General features: G+C 36.4%; 2 protein-coding genes across 7 annotated transcripts in view; one reads left to right on the plus strand and one right to left on the minus strand.

The window, feature by feature from the left end:
- ECM2 (extracellular matrix protein 2) overlaps positions 1 to 18793 on the minus strand; it is a 38553-nt gene extending 19760 nt beyond the window's left edge. Inside the window, exons 1-5 of one of the 5 annotated variants that reach the window (XM_047779287.1) lie at positions 18489 to 18793; positions 11988 to 12043; positions 8540 to 8849; positions 3011 to 3199; positions 303 to 875 (exon numbers count right to left, since the gene is read on the minus strand). In XM_047779287.1, the coding sequence (XP_047635243.1) occupies positions 303 to 875; positions 3011 to 3199; positions 8540 to 8825 (1048 nt within the window). In that variant the 5' untranslated portion in view covers positions 8826 to 8849; positions 11988 to 12043; positions 18489 to 18793. The remainder of the gene's footprint in view (positions 1 to 302; positions 876 to 3010; positions 3200 to 8539; positions 8850 to 11987; positions 12044 to 18488) is intronic. The other 4 variants (XM_047779288.1, XM_047779290.1, XM_047779289.1 and 1 more) reach the window with 4 other exon arrangements.
- Positions 1 to 20536, plus strand: part of CENPP (centromere protein P) — a 250849-nt gene that overhangs the window by 172998 nt on the left and 57315 nt on the right. The gene's annotated exons all lie outside the window — the stretch shown is intronic.

Raw genomic sequence — 20536 nt, forward strand, 5'->3', positions numbered from 1 at the left:
TTGCTAGTGACTACATGACTATATACATTTGTCAAAATTCAAAGAATTACACACTAAGAAGTTTTACTATATGTAAGTTGTACCTCATACAGCTTACTTAAGAAAAAAGTCAGCGGGAAGTCATGATTTGCTTTGTACCTAACTGCTGTTCTGCAGTAAATGCCTGTCTCTGCAAAGCTGATATGCTTAAAGATTGTGAAATTGGTCTGTTTGAGGTCAATTTATATTATGAAATTAGAATATAACGTTCATAGGGCAATGAGAATTAAGCACGGAAAAAAACAGATGTCAACATTTCTTACCAACAAGCTCCAGACTTGTTATCTCTGGTGCTCTCAGCGGTGGTATCTGTGTGAGGTCAGCACTGATACAGGATATGGTTTTGTAGGACAGAGAGCACCTGCTCGGCAGAGGTGGGGTGCCTCTGAGAGTAGCTGGGATTCGGCGTTGAGAGGACATCCTGAAGACATCTCCTCTGATGGTATCTTCGTCCAGGTCCTCATCCTTGTCTTCCTCATCCTCTTCTTCTGCCTCCTCAGTCTCCCTTGCTGGGTTTCTGTGTTGATGGGCCTGCCTCCCTTCCCCTGCAGGTCTCTGCTCTCCCCCTTCTCTGCTCTGCCCCTCCTTGGAAGGTATCCCCCAGTCTCCACGTCTAGGGGTATTTTTCTTTTGCTCCTTCTCTTCAACTTGTTTAATTTCTTCTTCATCTTCCTCATATTGGTGTTGCTCTTTTCTCATTACTTGATCCATTTCCACCCAAGAAGGCGGCTGTTGCTTATGAAGTAAATTGTTACGTTCTCTTTGTTCTGAAGAATCACCAGAAAATTCAGTTCTGTCATTTAATGCTATACTACTGAGTAGCAAATCGGAGGCTACTGACCACGTAAGGAGAAGACAGCAGGGGCAAGTTGTGGTATTAATAAAAGGAAAAATCATAGTGAAAATGAGGTTAGTAAATATTATTCCCTCCAGATGTATGAAGTGCATCTTGAAATTTTTGCTTGAATAGTTTTTTATTACTCAGTGAATTTTATTACATTTATAGTTGTACAGCAATTTTAATAACAAGAAATAAACTTTATTTCGGTTTTGTAAGATGTTATAGAGACTTCTTATTTTACTTTTGAGACAATACTTATTTTTACTAAAGTACCATGCTACCTGGTGACTAAAGAGGGAATAATATTACCATATGTTGCAAAATGGTAAGCAGTCCTCTGTGAGATTGTAATATAATTAGATGTGATACCTTTATAATAGATACTGTTCAGTTAATTGGAATTATTGATAAATGTAAGAATTTATACAGTCAGACATAAAAAAGTAAAACAGATGTATACTTTATGGTCTTGAAATCGGCCTTTGTTTATAGATTTATTTGTCTGATTTTCTTTCAGGGACCTAAGAGCATCCTCTGAACTTTTAGAATTATAGAAAATTTTTCTTCTCTTTCCCACCCAGATTCTGTACTTAAATCATTCTTACTGTTTGAGACCTATGGAAAACGTTCCAGATTTAAATGGTGTTGTAATCAAGACATATGCACAAGAGTATTTCTTATTATTCCATGATGATAGGATAAAAATACATCATAGTAGAAAGTTTATGTGCATTTGTATTTAGCTGTTATTATCTTTGGCAGAAAGTGGGGAAGACTTAACAAAGACCAGACTTCAGATTCATCCTCTGAATGAAAAGTTTTAGGGGAAAGTGAGTTCAGAACATAGATTTTCTTTCATCGAAATATAAAAATGTACTTAATCATCTCCATGCATTTATTTAATACCATACATAAATCACCCAAAGAAAGAACTTAAAATATAATTATTTGAAGGAATTACTTCAGATTTCAATTCAGTATATATTATAAAGTCTGTAAGTTATTTTATTCACATCGCTGAGAGAACATGCAAAAGGAGAATAGGAAAAAATTAGCAAAAGGAAAATAAAGCTATCATACTGAAACATTTAAAATCTCTCCTGTATATCCAAGTGGTTATTTTGGAAAAGTACCACAGCATTTCGAGAATAATAGTTCAAGTCCTTTGAAAAATGTCTGAAAATTTCTGGATCTTGCCTTTATAAACCTTATGTTTCCTCTCCAAAGGAGTCAGTTTCCTTAAAAACTTTATTTTTTTAACATTTTTAAAAATCATAATGTCTTAGTAAAATAATTGGTCGTATACACCAAAACAGTGCTTAAATACTCTAAAGTTCTTCCTGCAAGGAGACTTTTGTAGTTAACTGCCCTGTGATCCTCCTTTGTGTATAGAAACAATCTACCTTGATCATAGACAATAGAAAACATCTCTATCCCTTCCCATCACATTATTTAACACGTTTGTTTATTTATTTCATAAGCTATTGTCTAGGCCTCCCCCAAGAGTCCTTTTCTCCATCAGGTATGAGCCTCATAGGATCAGGGACAGTGAGGAGCCTGCAAGCCTCTTGTGGGCCCAGCACTGCCACAAAAGAAAGCCACTGCTCCAGGCCATGGCCCTTACTCTCCTGGGATTACCTGAGCAGTGCTGACCACACAGACTGGGAGAATTGGGCTTTCTTCTCCCCAGATACAAACCTTTCCTCCCTTTGTTCCCATATGTTCTTCATTTGGCTTGATAATGATAAACACATTGAGTTGAATTAACTGAGATAATGCATGTAAGGAACTAAGCAGAGCTCTTCATGCATACTAAGAAATGTGGGAGCTGTTTGTTGTATAAATTCTGTCACTATATCTGTAATGCTGAGAGTCAAAAGTGGAATGTGATCTGTTCTGAGTTTACCCATTCAAATAGGTGTAGTATTCTAAAGCCACGGTCTTTTATTTCTCTCTCCTATCATACAATTTCCCAAATAATTTCCATGTTTCCATCATTGTGCCAATATTTTAGGTACCCCAGTGACTAGTTTTTCATAATTTAAAACTTCAAGTAGTGACAATAAAAACAGATGGAAGTTAAAGACTAAACCACATGTGATATTTTGTTTGGGCTAAAAAAATTTGTACCAGTATCAGAGCAGACAGGGCAGCATTCTCCTTCAGGTATAACTGTTCGTGGGCACAGCTGAGGGTGGCACTTGGTTTCATCACAAAGGACTCTTCCATTCGAACAAAGGCAGGTAGTGCAGGGCTCTGGAGACCATACAGCTCTGTTATACATGATCATCCCATTTGCCAAACAGTGTCCTTTCTTTTCTAGAAGAGAACAGTTAATACATTTAAATTCCTTATGTGATTACTAGAACCCGTGAATGGAAGTGAGCCCATTGTGAAGCCCTATGTGATCGAGCCACACAAGGAAAATATTCTGAGTACATTCTCACATAGTATTTTACACATGTAACCTGAAATGCTTTTCATGTGCTCCACCCTTAATCCCTCTTACTTAGACTCTGAGAGTGACCTCCTCATGGTAACTAGACTCCGAATGGTGCTTTCATCCTGCATCTGTCAGGGTAGCTAACAGCAACAATCAACCCCCCAAATCTCAGTTATTTCTTGTTCATGCCTTATGTCCACTGTAGATACACAGGGTTCTGCTCCTTATAGTCACTCAGGACAAACAATAGGCTTCATCTCCAAGCAGGCTTCCCTGATGGCCACAGCAGTGGGCATGTGAGATTGCGAATCACACACAAGCTCTAAAAGTGTCTAATTACATTGAGCAAGGCAAATTCTGTGACTACATCCAACTTCAGAAGAGACAAAGCAGTGCAGTTCCATCACATGTCACAAAGCCAAGAGCTGGAACAGCACTAGTGATGAACGAGCCCACGTTGTACCCTTGCGATAGTCACGTGGAGAGGTGAATCAGACAGTTTGCTTTTGATGCTTCTGATGTTGCCTCTCTTTTTTTAGAATCCTTGTGTTATTGAAATGTAATTCAAATCCCCTTTTAGAGTACACAGTGCAGTAGATTTTAGCATATTGTTTTCTCCACATATAGCATTGTAGGTACAAGTGTGTTATCTAAGCAGGCCATTAGATAGCCAATTTGAATATTAGAGGGGATGTTTTCCATCCTATCCTAATGTTTTCTTCATATTCTTCTTTTTTGGTCTCCCCGTGGCATATGGAGTTCCTGGGCCATGGATCAGATCCAAGCCACAATTGCAACCTATGCCACAGCTGCAGGAACACTTAGCCTTTTTATCTCATTGTGCTGTGCCAAGGATTGAACCTGTATGCTGGCATTGCAGAGATGCTGCTGATCCCGTTGTGCCACAGTGGGAACTCCCATTCTATTATAACGTTATTCCTCTTCATCATCTGATGAGCCACTGTCCCCAAATTCTACCTGCAAATGAGTGGGTACTTTGGATACTTGCCGTAAACTAATTCCACCCATCCAATTCCTCTCTGGAAAAAAATGGATTCATGTGAGTTTTCTCCTGATTATAAAAGTACTATACTGTATCAAAATTCCAACATCATTTTTTGAAGAAATGGAAAAGTTAATCCCAAAACTCATAAGAAATTACAAGGGACCTGGAATAGCCAAAAAAAAAATTTTTTTTTAAGGAAAACAAACCACAAAATTTGAGGACTCATACTTCCAGATTTCAAAACTTACTACAACACTCCAATACTCAGCTTATACCAGGCATAAGGATAAACATATAGACCAATGGAATATTGAGAGTCTAGAGGTAAACTCATATCTCTATGGCCAATTGATTTTTTTAATTAAAATATAGTTGATTTACAATGTTGTGGCGATTTCTGCTATACAGCAAAGTGACTCATTTTTAAAATATTTATATATACACACACACACATACATATCCTATATATATATATATATATGTTCTTTTTAAAAATATTCTTTTCCATCATGTCTGTTCCAGGAGGTTGATTATAGTTCCCTGTGCTGTACAGCAGGACCTTGTTGTTTATCCTTTCTAAACGAATAGTTTGCACCTACTAACCCCAAACTCCCAGTGCATCCCACTCCTTTCCCCCTCCCTCTTGGCAACCACAAATCTGTTTTCTATGTCTGTGACTCTATTTCTGTTTTGTAGATAGGTTCATCTGTGCCATATTTTAGGTTCACATATAAGTGATATTGTATGGTATTTGTCTTTCTCTTTCTGACTTTCTTCACTTAGAATGATAATCTCTAGTTGCATCCATGTTGCTACAAATGGCATTATTTCATTCTTTTGTATGGCTGAGTAGTATTCCATTATATGGATGTGCCACATCTTCTTAATCCATTCATCTGTCGATGGACATTTAGGTTTTTTCCATGTGTTGGCTATTGTGAATAGTGGTGCAATGAACATAGAGGCGGATGTATCTTTTCAAACTAGATTTTTGTCCAGATATACACCCAGGAGTGGGATTGCTGGATCATATGGTGGTTCTATTTTTAGTTTTCTGAGGAACCTTCATACTGTTTTCCATACTGGTTGTGCCAAACAGTGTAGGAGGATTTCCCTTTTCTCTATACCCCCTCCATCATTTGTTATTTGTAGACTTCTTAATGATGACCATTCTGACTGGTGTGAGGTAGTACATTATTGTGGTTTTGATTTGCATTTCTGTAACAACTAGCAATATGGAGCATTTTTTCTTGTGCCTACAGGTATGGCCAATTGATTTTTGATGAGAGTACCAAGCCCATTCAATAGGGAAAAAATTATGTCTTTAACAAATGGTGCTGGGACAATCTGATATCCATATGCAGAAGATGAAATTGCCCCTTACCTCATGCTAAATATAAAAGTTAACTCAAAATGGATCGAAAATCTCCATTTAAGCTCTAAAACTGTAATATTCACAAAATAAAGCATGACCTTGGATTTTACAGTGGAGTTTTAGCTATGACTCCAAAAGTCCAAGCAACAAAAGAAAAAAAATAGATGGACTTCATCTAAATTAAAATTTTGAGGCATTCCCATCGTGGCTCAGTGGTTAATGAATCCGACTAGAAATGATGAGGTTGCAGGTTCGATCCCTGGCCTTGTTCAGTGCGTTGAGGATCCAACGTTGCCGTGAGCTGTGGTGTTGGATGCAGACATGGCTCAGATCTGGTGTAGCTGTGGCTCTGGCAGCTACAACTCCAATTAGACCCCTAGCCTGGGAACCTCCATATGCTGCAGGATTCACCCTAGAAAAGGCAAAAGGACCAAAAAAAAAAATTTGATGCATCAGATGACATTTTCAGGAAAGCAAAAAGAGTGTACACAATGGGAGAAAATATTTGCAAATCATGTGATGAGTCTAATATCTTAAAGAACTCTTAACTCAATAGTAGAGAGACAGCCCAATTAAAAAATAGACAAAGGTTTACAAGGAGATCCTGCTGAGTAGCATTGAGAACTATATGTCTAGATACTCATACTGCAACAGAACAAAGGGTGGAAAAAAAAAATGTATGCATGGAAGAGTAACTTGATCCCCATGCTGTACAGTGGGAAAAAAAAATAGACAAAGGACTTGAATAGACATTTCTCCGTAGAAGATATACAGTGGACAATAAGCATAGAAAAAACTGCTCAACATCATTAGTCAGTAGGGAAATACAAATTGAACCACTGTGTGACACCATTTCACATCCATAAGAATGGCTGTATATGTATATATATATATTTTTTTTTTTTTTTCCTCTCTTTCTTTTCAGTGCTGCCCCCGCAGCATATGGAGGTTCCCAGGCTAGGGGTTGAGTTGGAGCTAGATCTGAGCCGCATTTGCAACCTACACCGCAGCTCACGACAACACCAGATCCTTAACCCACTGAGGAGACAAGGGATTGAACCTGCAACCTCATGTTTCCTAGTTGGATTCATTTCTGTTGCGCCATGACAGGAACTCCATGAATGGCTATATTTTAAAAATGGAAAACATTGACGAGGTTGTGGAGGAATTGTAATCCTTGTACATTGCTGGTGGGTATATAAAATGGTGTAGCGTCTGTGGGAAACATTTGGCAGTTTCTCAATAAATTAAATGTAGCATTACCAGATGGCCCAACTCCTAGGTACCCGATATTTTACTTCTGGGTACTTACCCAAGGACACTGAAAACAGGAATACAGATATAAACTTGTACACAGATGTTCATAGCTGTGCTATTCACAGGAGCTAAGGGTGGAAACAGCCCAAGTATGCAAGGATAAAACATGGTATATCTCTGCAATGAAATATTATTAAGCCATAAAAATGCAGTATTGATACACACTACAACATGGATGAACCTTGAAAACACTATGCCAACTGAAAGACGTCAGACTCGAAAGGCTACATATTGGACCCCTTTTATATGTAATATCCAGAATAGGCAAATTCATAGGGACAGAAAGATTAGTGGTTGCCTGGTACTGGAGAGTAGGAGAAAATGGGGAGCAAATCTTAATATTGTATATTGTTCCCTTTTAGAGTGAAGAAAGTGTTCAGGATCTAGAAAGTGGTGATGGTTGTACAACATTGTGAATATACTAAATGTCACTGAATTGTACATTTTTAAAAATGGTTAAAATGGTAAGTTTTATGTTATGTGTATTTTACCACAATTTTTTTTTAAAATACTGTAAGACCACTGGAAAACATTTTAGGACAGTTTAGGCATGTTTATTATGTATCTTCTGTACTTTTTAATGCACATCACCCTATTACATATTTTAAAAACAGATTTGAGATCACATTATGCATATTGTTTTTCAGCCTTTTTACTTTCTATTATTACAGCTTAGATATCTTTCCACTTAATTAGGGAAATTGACCTCATCATTCTTTGGTAGTTATGGGTACACTATAATTATCATTTTAGACTTCCCTGCCTCCAGGCTTTTTTCCTTCCAAACGTATTGTAAATGGGACCTAAATTGTCTATTTTCATGGTAATTGTATGTTATTTCTGTTAACTCCATGGAAATAACATCATTTAGAAGAATCTGGTTTTCTTGAGCCAATGTATGAAGTATTGCCACAGAATATTATGTTGTGCTATGTTCTTTTGTCTTTTGAAAGTAATGGTAACATATGTATAATATAGCTAATTTTTTCTTCCAAGTCTGGAATAAATACCAGTGTTTAAAAATGCCTAGTTGAAATCTTTGGACAGATTTCCAATCTTTTAAAACTTTAAAAATTCGTTAGTTTAGTCTATATAAAGGAAATGTAATGGCTTAACTCCATTTTTGGTTGAAAATATTTAAGAACTATATGTTCACAGAATCATCTAAATCATTTATTTCTGTATCCTAGACGATCCTTCATGATAGGTTTAAAAGCAGCTTTACAAATTGGCATGTATATTACTGTATTATGATTACAGCTATTTTAAATACATGGAATAGTAAACAGATTAGAAAAAAATAAACCAAAATAATAACCCATAGTTTCATAAATATGGGTGTAGGATAACTAATATTTTTTCTATTTTCCAATAATCTTAATGTATATTCTATAAATGGTTTTAAATTATTTCAAAATTTATCTGTAGATAAACCAAAAGCCAGTATAATAACTTGATTTTTAAAAATATTTTCTTCTTGGCAGTTCTCTTTCTTCCTCTCTCCTACTCTTTTCTTACCTGGTAACACATTATAGCTTGATTCTACCCCAGGAACACTTAAAAAGGATTCAAATTTCTCCTCTGTGCTATAATCCAAGTTAAACACGGGAAGTGTTGCTGCTGGTGTAGCTATCATTTGCTGAATTCCAAGCTGTCTACTGGATCTGTGGGTGGGCAAGGAACTTTTTCTCAGTCTTCTATAATACATCTTCCTTCTTTGCTTTCTAGAAGTTTCTTCATTTTGTCCATAGTCAATTTGACAAATGAGAAGCAGAAGAAAACAATACAAGCCTGAAAATTTCATGCTTGCTTTTTCACCATTTGATTTCTAAAATGAGAATGAAACAATTTAAGAGTTAGTGACTAAATTTTTACCTCTGAAAATAGGCTTGTAATTACCTATATCCCTCAACGGCAGTTCTTTGAGAAATAACACATATGATATATGGGCTTTGTGCTATAGTATTACTGCCAAATCAGAATCTAGAATTTTTCTGTCAGAATCAAAAAACTTTTAGTGTCTTATCTTTATTGCTAGACTAGGCATGAGCAAACTTTTTCTCTAAGGAACCAGATAGTAAATATTTTAGGCTTTACAGGCCATGCGTTCTTTGTCATAACTACTCCATTAGATCCTTGTAACTTGGAGGTAGACATATGTACAAATAGGTGTGGCTGTGTTCCAATAGAACTGTTACAAAATCAGGCAGTGGATCAGACTTAGTTCTGAGGCTATGGTTTGCCAATCCCTCTCTGGATCTCTGTGTTGTAGGGTTTCAGCGGTTACTCAAAGGGTTTCTCTCCACCTGTCTGCCTAGTCATTCTGTGACTAATGTCATCCACAACTTATTTTCCCAGCTGCTCTATTTTATTCTTTTATTTTCTAGTGTTATAATTTTCTTTGTCAGGGGAAAGAAGTATGATTGCACCATACAAAAATTACAGCAAACTAGCATGAGTTATAAAGAGGTAGGAGGTACAAAGAGTAATTTTAATTAGCTGGTCTCAAGAGCAGCTCAGGGCATTGCACAGAGAAATAAATACTTTTTCAAGCATTAAACATGGAGTAGCACAGGACAGCTCTCTGGCAGTCAAAGATGGACACCCATTTACTGCCTGGAAGTGGTTCCTTCTCAGGCTGAAGCCCAGGGTGGGGTCCCAGGCAGAGCACCACAATCTTCCTGAGCTGGAAAAACAAAACCTAGGGTCCTGAGGGTGGGGCCAGAGTGGCAAAGTTTGCAGGGAAGTCCACAGGGAGAAAGCCTTCCAAAGATATCAAGTCTTCAACTAAGTACTGGTTAGCACTTTCATATGAGTGAAATACTCAACACTGAGGAAAGGCAAAAGGAAATAATCCCTTGGGCTAGAAAAGGTTGGACAGAGTCTGTGTGTCCACCAGTCATAGTGGAGAAGTGGTGCTGCTGCAAAAAGCTGCAGGCAGAGTGTTCAGAAGGGCCTAGGCATATCAGAGAAAACAATTCACCCTACACCAACAGCTAATCTAATCCCATTTAACAGAACTAAACAACAAGCCTTCCTGAAAGGATCAAACTGTGTGCAACAGCTTAACCATGTCCCAGAGCACCCAACAAGTGCCGGAGAATCCAGCAAAAATGTACCAGGCACACAAAGAAACAAGAGGGTGTGACCCATAGTGATGAGAAAAATCCATCTCTTGAAACCATTCTGGATATGGCGTAGCTGACATGATTAAAAGTTATTGAAACTGGAATCCGAATGTTCAGGGGGGATTCCAGATATTTAAAGAAATCCAAAGTGAACTTTTAAAGATGTAAACTACTATGTGAAAGAGAAAAACTGCTACAAAGGATGGGTAGCACATTAGATGTTGCAGGAAAAAAATCATTAAACTTGAAAATGTAGTGATAGATATTATCCAAAATGAGACACACACACATGCATGCGCACACATACACAAGACCAGTAAAAAATCCAACAACGGAGCATCATCAAGCTGTGAGACAACTTTACGCAGATCAATTTATGTCCATTTCCAGTCCCTGAAGGACTAAGGAGGAAGAAATATAGATTGATTTTTTTTGCAAACTTGATGAAAACTATAAACCCACATATCCAAGATCCATAAACCGCAAATGTAAGAAACATGAAGAAAATTATGTCGAATATTTATCATAATCAAATTGCTTTAAAAACAGTGATGGGAGTTCCCGTCGTGGCGCAATGGTTAACGAATCTGACTAGGAACCATGAGGTTGCGGTTAGATCCCTGCCCTTGCTCAGTGGGTTAAGGATCTGGCGTTGCTGTGAGCTGTGGTGTAGGTCGCAGACGCAGCTCTGATCCCGCGTTGCTGTGGCTCTGGCGTAGGCTGGTGGCTACGGCTCCGATTAGACCCCTAGCCTGGGAATCCCCATATGCCGCGGGAGCGGCCCTAGAAAAGGCAAAAAGACAAAATAAATAAATTAAAATTAAAATTAAAAAAAAAAAGAAGAAAACAATGATGGAGTTCCCGTCATGGCTCAGCAGTTAACGAACTTGACTAGCATTCATGAGGACTTGGTTCGATCCCTAGCCTCAGCCTCGCTCAGCAGGTTAAGGATCCAGCATTGCCATGAGCTGTGGCATAGGCCGGCAGCTACAGCTCCAATTTGGCGCCTGGCCTGGGAACTTCCATGTGCCGTGGGTGTGGCCCTAAAAAGACCAAAAAAAAAAAAAAAAGGCAAAAAGCAAACAAAAAAATAGTGATACGGAGTGGATAAGTGGATAAGCGGATAAGCAATGAGATCCTGCTGTATATAGCACAGGGAACGATAGTCACTTGTGATGGAACATAATGAAGGATAATGTGAGAAGAATATATATATATATATATGTATATATATATGTGTGTGTATGACTGGGTCACTTTGCTGTACAGTAGAAATTGACAGAACACTGTAAGTCAACTATAATGGAAAAAATGAAAATCATAAAATAAAAAATTAAAATGAAATCAGTGATAAGGAGAGCATCTTAAAAGTTATCAGAGAAAGTTAAGAATAGAATAAAAGACATCTCATTTGAAACAGTACAAGCCAGAACACAGTTGAGCAATATCTTTAAGGTGTTGAAAGAAAAAAACTATCAACTTAGTTTTTGTTTTTTTGGGTTTTTTTTTCTTTGCTTTTGCTTTTTAGGGTCACATTCGAGCTAAATGGAGACTCCCAGGTTAGGGGTCGAGTCAGAGCTACAGCTGCTGGTCTATAACTACAGCAACTCAGGATCCGAGCCGAGTCTTCAACTTATACCATAGCTCACAGCAACGCTAGATCCCTAACCCACTGAGCAAGGCCAGGGATCAAACCCACAATGTCATGGTTCCTAGTTGAATTCGTTTCTGCTGCACTATAATGGGAACTCCCATTCTTTTTTCTTTTTCTTTTTTTTTTTAAGAATTCTGTACCCAGTGAAAATGTCTTTCAGAAACACAGCAAAAGGAAGACTTACTTTGACACAGAAAAGCTGAAGGAATTAATCACCAGCAGAATTGCACTACAGGCAATCTAAAGTAGATGGAAAATTACATCAGATAGAATTATGGATCTAGAAAAAGAATGAAGACCATAGGAAATGGCACATATGTAGATGAATACTCTTTTTATTTTTAAATCTCTGTAAAAGATAATTGACCATTTATGGAGTTCCTGTTGTGGCTCAGCGGTAACAAACCCTACTAGTATCCATGAGGATGAGGGTTCAGTCCCTGGCCTCAACTCAATGGGTTAAGGATCTGGCATTGCCATGAGCTGTGGTGTAGGTCGCAGACATGGCTTGGATTTGGTGTTGCTGTGGCTGTAGTGTAGAACAGCCGCCACAGCTCTGATTCAGCCCCTAGCCTGGGAGCTTCCCTATGCCATGGGTGCAGCTCTAAAAAGACAAAAGAAAAAAAGAAAGAATGGTGGATGCAAGAAAAGTAAATATACTGTCATAATGTTCTTATACTATAAGCAAAGTGCAATATTAACTGAAGGTCAACTGTAATAAATTAAAGATGCATAGTATAAGTACTAAGGTAACCACTAAACAAACAAAAAAGTTATAGCTAATAAGTCAATAAAGGAGGTAAAGTGGAATGATAAAAATGATCCAGAATATACTACCTGTAAATTATATTAAATGTGAATTGATTAATTGCCACAATTAAAAGTCAGACACTGTCAGATTGAATGTTTTTAAATTAAAACCCAACTCTGTGCTGCCTATAAGAAACTCATGCTAAAGATAATGATACAAAAGAATCAAAATTAAAAGGATTAAATATATATACTTGGTAATAGTAATCAAGAGAAAAGTGGGTGGAAATAAGAGCTACAATTTGTTTTTCTCATGATGGCCCATAAGAGATTTAAAAGTAAAAGCCATGTTAATACAGTTTTCTTTCTCCTGAGTTCTTAATTTTTTTTATCATTTCTTTTTAACAAATGTTAAAGTTTATAAAAATAATACATAATTTTTAAAAACTCAAAATGTGTTTTGAGTATAAAAGACAAGTTGCTTTACCATAATTCTTAGTTTAGTACAAAGGTAGGCATACTTTTTCTTCAGAAGGGTCCAGAGTAAATATTTTTAGCTTTGCAGTCCAACAATCTCTGTTGAAACTATTCAACTTTGTTACTGTAGCCAAAAATAGCCATGGATAAGAAGTAAATGAATGGTCACAACTAAATTCTGATGAAACTTTGAAAAACAGTATTTGGGCTGTGGGACATAGTTTCCCAATCCCTAGTTTATCTTTCATGACACCTTCTAAACAGATATGAACATATGTATTTAAGCATAAATGGAATTGTTCAATATATATTATGCTGCAACCCGTTTTCTGACCATTCAGTAATAAATTGTGGTTATATGGACATATGCTTTATTTTTATTCCATAAATTATGTAATTATGTAATAAATAATTTGGTGATGGATATTTATTTTTTTCCAGTTTTTCTCTATTATAAAGATACATGTATCTTCTGGAAATATGTTTATATTCTTAATCGTAATTTTTAATTTACAAATAATGTAATACTAGTTTATTGTTTTTGAACTCCATTGTCCATTGGGTGTATTTTTGGATGTAATTTGTCATAACTGAGAGGAAGGTGCTAGTGGTACTTACTGGGTAGATGCCAGGGATGCTACTAAATAAATAAAGGCATCCTCCTATAAGTCTATAAGTTACTTTGGCAATGTTTATTGATATACTTTGAGGCCATGGTATAGATATATACACATTTAGAATTGTGTATTTCTAGTGCTTTTATCATTAGGTACTTTTTGTATCTCTAGTAGTGTGTTTTGTTATTAGATCCGCTTTGTCTAATAACATAGCAGGTTTCTTTTTGTTAATGTCTGCTTAAATACATTATTGTATCATTTTACTTTATACTTTTTATATTTTCAACATACTTTCTATTAGCATATTATATTTAGTGCAGTATGATTTTTATCTTTTAATTGGAATATTTAGTCTATTTGTATTTAATGTAACACTTGATATGTTTAGGTTGAAATCTATTTTCTGACTCTTTGCTTTCTATTTTTCCTGCCTGTTTTGTGTTCTTTTTTCCCATTCTTGCTTGCTTTCTTTTTAATTGATTGCTTAGTTTTTAGTATTCCATTAGTAATTATACACTTTTGCTATTCCATTCTTTGTGGAGATTACCACATACATCCTTGATTTGTCAAGTCTAATATAAATTAGTACCTTTATCTCTTCCTGTACAATGCAAGGGCCAGGAAAGCTTTCCATACCTCATTCTGGCACATATACTACTTTTGTCATATATTTCAATTGTTTATATATGTCAAATCCTCAAAAGATTATGATGATGATGATTTTATGCTCAAAAGTTCATTTAGATTAGGCTCTCTCAACCTTAGCATTATTAACATCGGGACCAGATCATTCTTTTGGGGGAGTAGGAGGATGCCTTTATTTATTTAGTAGCCTCCCTGGCTTCTACCCAGTACATACCACTAGCACCTTCCTCTCAGTTATGACAACTAAAAAATGTCTTCAGGAGTTCCCGTTGTGGCACAGTGGTTAACGAATCCGACTAGGAACCATGAGGTTGCGGGTTCGGTCCCTGGCCTTGCTCAATGGGTTAAGGATCCGGCGTTGCCCTGAGCTGTGGTGCAGGTTGAAGACGTGGCTTGGATCTGGTGTTGCTGTGGCTCTGGTGAAGGCCGGCAGCTACAGCTCCAATTCAACCCCTAGCCTGGGGACCTCCATATGCCGCTGGAGCAACCTTAGAAAAGGCAAAAAGACAAAAAAAAAAAATCTTCAGACATTACCAGATATATCCTGAGGGATGGAAGGATTCAGCCTACCTCCAGGTAAGAATTACTGATTTAGGCCTACCTAAACATTTATTCTTTTTTTTTCCTCCTTACTTCCTACATCTCCAACCTTCTATCAGGATTATTTTCCTTCTAATTAAAGAATGCCTTTTACTAATTCCTTTAGTGCAGGAATACTGATGACCAGTTCTTTTTTGTTTGTCTGAAAATGTTTATATTTTATGTTCATTTTGAAAGGATGTATTTGCTAAATATGGAATTTAGGTTGACAAGTGTTTTCTCTCAGCCTTTTGAAAATTTCATACCAATGTCTTCTTGTTTACACATTTACTATTGAGTAATCATCTGTCAATCTATTTCTCCTTGAAGGTATCTTTTTGACCTCATTTAAAATATTCTCTTTGGCTTTGGTTTTCAGCTGTTTTACTCTGTTGTATATAGATATGATTTTTTCTTTTTATCCTGTTTGGAATTCATAGCACTTCTCGAATCTGTGGCCTAATAGTCAGTGAATTTGGAAACTTCTAAGCCCTTACTCTTGAAATGATACTCTTACTTCTCTCTCCTCTTTCTTTTTCTAACTGCAGGAAGGTGTATAATAGCCTTCTCATTATGTCTTTTGTGTCTCTTATATTTGTATTTTTATGCCTCTCTTGTATTTGTCATCCTTCTGTCACCTGGTGATTGACCCTAGTTATTCCTGTAACTTCCCTTCCATTCACTAAATATCTGTTCAGATGTGGTTTATCTGCTATTAAGTCCTTCTATTGACTTCCTTGTTTGTGTTATTGTGGTTTTTTAGTTTTTTGAGTTTTCAGTGGGTTCTTATTGTTTCTGATTCTCTTCTGAAATTTTTAATCTTGTCTTTTACTTTCTGAACATAATAGTCACATTTACTTAAGTCTGAGTCTGAAGACTCTATTTCTAGGCCATCTATATGTCTATTTCTGTTGTCTGTTCTTTTTTTTAAAGCTTTTAGCCATTTTATTCTGTTTCTTCACATTCCTGGAGGCATTTGATTGCTGGACATTGCATATGAAAAATTATGAATATACTTTAAAGACTAGAATATCATTTTCCTAAAAGGATTTATATTCAACCCTGAGGTTAATTGTACTATCAATTGTAGATTGAATAATTTGAAGCTGTTTCATCATATCTAATTAATATTATACTTTAGGTCCCAAACCAAAGCCTTTGTTTTTTTCAACAAAACTTTTCCCTGCCACCCCTGCTACTGGCCCCATTCATTGATTTTTGTTTCTGTCTTGTGAGGCTGTTTTAAATCTACACTAAGCTTCTCAGTCACCTCTTCTGGGTCTACACAGAAGCCACCAGAAGAAAAGCTGTTCTGAACCCTAGGGTTTTATTCCTATCCCAAATATTGGCCTTGTGGTTTTTACTATTTTTTCTAGTTATCTCAGCAGGCTAAATGGTCTGAATTGCATAGTCTGCCATTATAAGAAGCAGAAGTTCCTTCAGATCAGTTTTATTTCCCTAAAATATATCCCTTTTCTCTAAGAGAATGTTTTGGGTTGTAAAGATTTTTAATTCTTACATGTCAGAAAATATTCTGTTTAGTTGGAAATAGGATTATGATTTTTAAATAATTTTGCTTTAGTACTTTATAGGTATTATTCCATTTATTTCTTAAATCTGTATTACTGATGAAAAGTTTAAGTTGAATCTAATGCTCATCTCTTTGTAATAATCTTTTTTTCTCTCTCTGTATTTTTTTTTTCAGATTTTGAGCTTATTTTTAATATTCAGAAGTTTGTTCTAATGTGAAGGGTTTTTTTTCTTAATGTATCTTTCTTGGGATGTAATGACTTCTTTCTTTTCTACACAAGCTCTTTTTACTCAGTTCTTTCCCATACCTATTCAAAACCATGTGGGGTTTTTTTTGTTTGTTTGTTTGTTTTTAAATTCATTCCCGTCTTCTCTCTGATTTGAAGGATTCCTCACAATTTCTGGCTCACCAGAAGCTTGCCTTCTTATTCTGTGTGCAGCTGTATATCTATGTGTGTATTTGTCTGTAATATATCTTCTATTATTTCTAGGTATTTGGTGAGAGGAAAAGAGAGATATTGGCTTTATTTTCTTCTTGAATCTCATTAGTTCTTTTTATTCATCTGCCAGTTATCCTCCTCTCATCAGGTTGTACTTGGATCATATGCCGACTTGTCACCACTTCACCTTAGCTCAACAGATAGCAGCCTCTAAGATATTTTCATGTCAACTAACCTCATCATGAAATTTTTTGTTCAGTATCTATGTACATTAATTACTGTAGTCATATCAAATCCTTTACTTCAGGTCTTTGAAGTGAAACTGTAATAGAAAAATTTTTTTGTAATCTACATTAATTTTAGAAAAACTAACATGCAAACTGTAAGGGAGGAGCAAATCCCTTAGCTAATTGGCAGCTGAAATCATACAAGTCAATTCAGAGAGCAAGCTGTTATGTTGGGAAGAAAGTGCAACAGCAGCAAGGAAAAGCAATATGAAAAGTTGGACTGTGGGGCAGGGCTAAGCGGCAAGGGAAGTGAGCTCTGCTGGAGAGCATAAATTCTGTGCTCCACATAAAATCTGTACATGAAGATCATCTAGCTTTGACTGTCACATGTGTGACTCTCCATGCTGTGGTAGGTGAGAGTAATGAGGAGTCAGGCCCTGAAACTTCCACAACAGTCTCAGGCATCCTGTTGTCCCTGGGCCTCTTAGCAGAGCACTGCCTGAGCTCACCCTTCTCCCATATCCCACCCCTCTTTGTCTTTCTCTTTTTTCTCCCCCTCCCTAATTGGTTCACTTTTACTGATCCAGAAATCTAAATAGATATGTACAGAAATAAATTTACAGAGCCTCTTAATTTTAATAAAATCAGAATCTAAATAGTCTCATTGAAACGTTTCATTTTTATGAAATGGCCTCTTAGTATTAATTTTATAATCAATGCTTGGGGCCTTTGTTATTTTCAGTGATTTGTAGAATTTCACATTGCATTTAATATTTACTTAAAAAACAACTTTGCAATCAGTGAATATGTTTCTAGAGGTAAACTTTTATGACACAGTAGATCTAATCACAGTAGGTATTATTTTGATCAAGTAAATTTTTCTTCCCTTTTAGCATTCATTGTGTTTATCCCAACATTAAATATAATTTATAAAGCTTGGCTAACTTATTTTTATTTTTCTCCATTTAAAAGTTGTTCATCAGCTGAGTTAAGTAAGCTTTAAAAGTATTAAACTTAGAGTTTTAAATGTCCACACAAAGTCATGGGATGCCTGTTATCCTTTTTAACTTCACTCAACAGGCTTAAAATGAAAAACAATTTTAATGAATTCTTTATGCTCTTTAGGACTTAAAATTAGAAAAGAATGAAATTTTCAAACCAACTTATACTTCCATCAAGCATCTAAGTCTATTTAAACATATAAAATATATTTAATCCTAATTTCATAAAGTTTTAAGTACTTCGTAAGTAGTCATCCTGAAAAAAACAAGTAAACAAAATAATGCACACTTTAAACTTTTAAAATCTGTTATTAGGAGCTAATTTCCTCAAATGTTAAACATATTTACAACATAAAATACCGAAATATTAAAACCATTCCACATGCTTTAGAAGAAACGTAAAATTTAAAACATTTTACCTGGAAATCTAAACTAAGTAGGCTTTGCTTGGTGTCATTTAAGTCTCCAGATGAAAATGAAACAAAACCAGAGCTTTCTTTAAAACAAAGAAGGGAATGTTGAAAAATGTTAACTCACTTCTTAGTAAAATCTAAAATAACTGCTTCCCTGGGGAATACATGCCTTTCGCTTCTTTGTGCAGAAAATCAGCCAGAAGAGTAACCAGGGAAAATGGTTACCAAGGGAAATATTTGTTCTAAATCACAGGAAAAGGGGAAAGTGACAGCGGGGGAGAAAAGCATTCGTCTGTAGGCTGAGAAGGCAGTTAGAAGCACAAAAACGGGGCTTGATTAAGAAATGTGTGATTTTTGTAAACTAATTGTGTTTAAAATATCTTAACATTCATACTAGCCTGCGTATCACTTGAGCTTTATCAGACTGCAGAGATGCTGTTGTTGCCAAGTTAGAGGACTGTGCATTCCTAGGATGCCTTTAATTGGGGTGATGTTATTTAACTCTTTCATCATTTTTCTGCCAGCTACACCAATCTCACTTGCAATATTGTTAGCAAAACAAAAGGCTGTTATATATTAATGTCGTTGAAATTATGTAACTTCCACCTTTAAGCAATAACAAGAAAATATGCAAAGGAGCCATGAGGCTTCTGATTATGATTACTCTGGCAGATGAGTTATCTACTTCAGCCTCAGTTTTTTTCATCTGCAAATGAGCAGGTCAGAGACAGATGAAGGTTCCAGGCCCACAGTACTGCTTATGGGGTACTTTGGGTGAGTTACCTTCATTGTACAGCTGGGATGTTAATACCTTTCTTTCACATTTTTGTGCAAATGAATGTGCTATCCATTCATTATGTGAATGAATAGCATATACAAAATGCCTGTCATAGACTAGGTAATTATATCTTTTTTTTAGTTATTACTTACCTCAGAAGTCTAAATTATTTAACAGAGAGTAACTTCATTTTTTTTCTTCCTAAAAATCTTAACATGACCTAGACAGATCATATCAGGATGATGGAATGATCACATGGGGCACCCAAAATTCCAAAAATAACAAAACTATGTTTGCTTTTAAAAATGTAACACTGCAGGAGTTCCTGCTGTGGCACAACAGGATCAGTGGCATCATGGGAGCACTGGGTCGCAGGTTTGATCCCTGGCCCAGCAGAGTTGGTTAAGGATTGTGCATTGCCACAACTGCAGCTTAGGTCACAACTCTGGCTCAAATCTGGTCCCTGGCCCAGGAACTCCATGTGGCACGAGGCAGCAAAAAAAGAAAAAAAAAAAGTAGCATTGTGGAGTTCTCTTGTGGCTCAGTGGGTTAAGGATCCAGTGTTGTCACTGAAGCAGCTTAGGTCACTGCTGTGGCACAGGTTTGATTCCTGGCCCGGGAACTTCCACATGCTGTAGGTATGGCAAAAAAAAAAAAAAAAAAAGTAACACTGCACTACAAAATAATTAGCACTATTAGAAGACAAGAAATTTTGAAAAATTTCTTTAAGGCATAGGCTCTGACAAATGATGCCAAAGACCAAAACATCGAGAAAGGATGATTGTGTGGGTATTCCAGGTTTAGAAATTATAAATCCTAGGAATGGTGAGATTCACTGGACCCCAGTCCTCCTGACGTCTCCATCATTTGTTCCACATATTAGGCATTTCCATCTAAATTGAACTCATGCTCTTATCTACTTGGCCTTGGGTGGCTGATGGAACATGGAACCCCCATGTTCAGAGTCCAGACTTGCTCAACCCAATTACAATCACAGCTGACCATCTCTACCCACATATTCAGAGCCTTTGGTCAGTGTTTTTAACATGAGCAGATAGCCCAGGATTTCCAAACATTTGGGAAAATTCTAATATTGGAGATAGGAGTTCCCTCTCATCTCTCTGCCAGAATACCTACACACAATCAGAAAAGAGTTTTGGAGATTAAATCAGCAATGAGGTGTCACTACACACTTGAAACCAAAACACTGAGAATACCAAATGTGGGCTAAGAATGTGGAGCAACTAGAATTCTCATTCATCGCTGGTGGGAATAC

This window comes from Phacochoerus africanus, chromosome 5 (genome assembly GCF_016906955.1).
Source record: "Phacochoerus africanus isolate WHEZ1 chromosome 5, ROS_Pafr_v1, whole genome shotgun sequence".
NCBI classification, from domain to species: domain Eukaryota; kingdom Metazoa; phylum Chordata; class Mammalia; order Artiodactyla; family Suidae; genus Phacochoerus; species Phacochoerus africanus.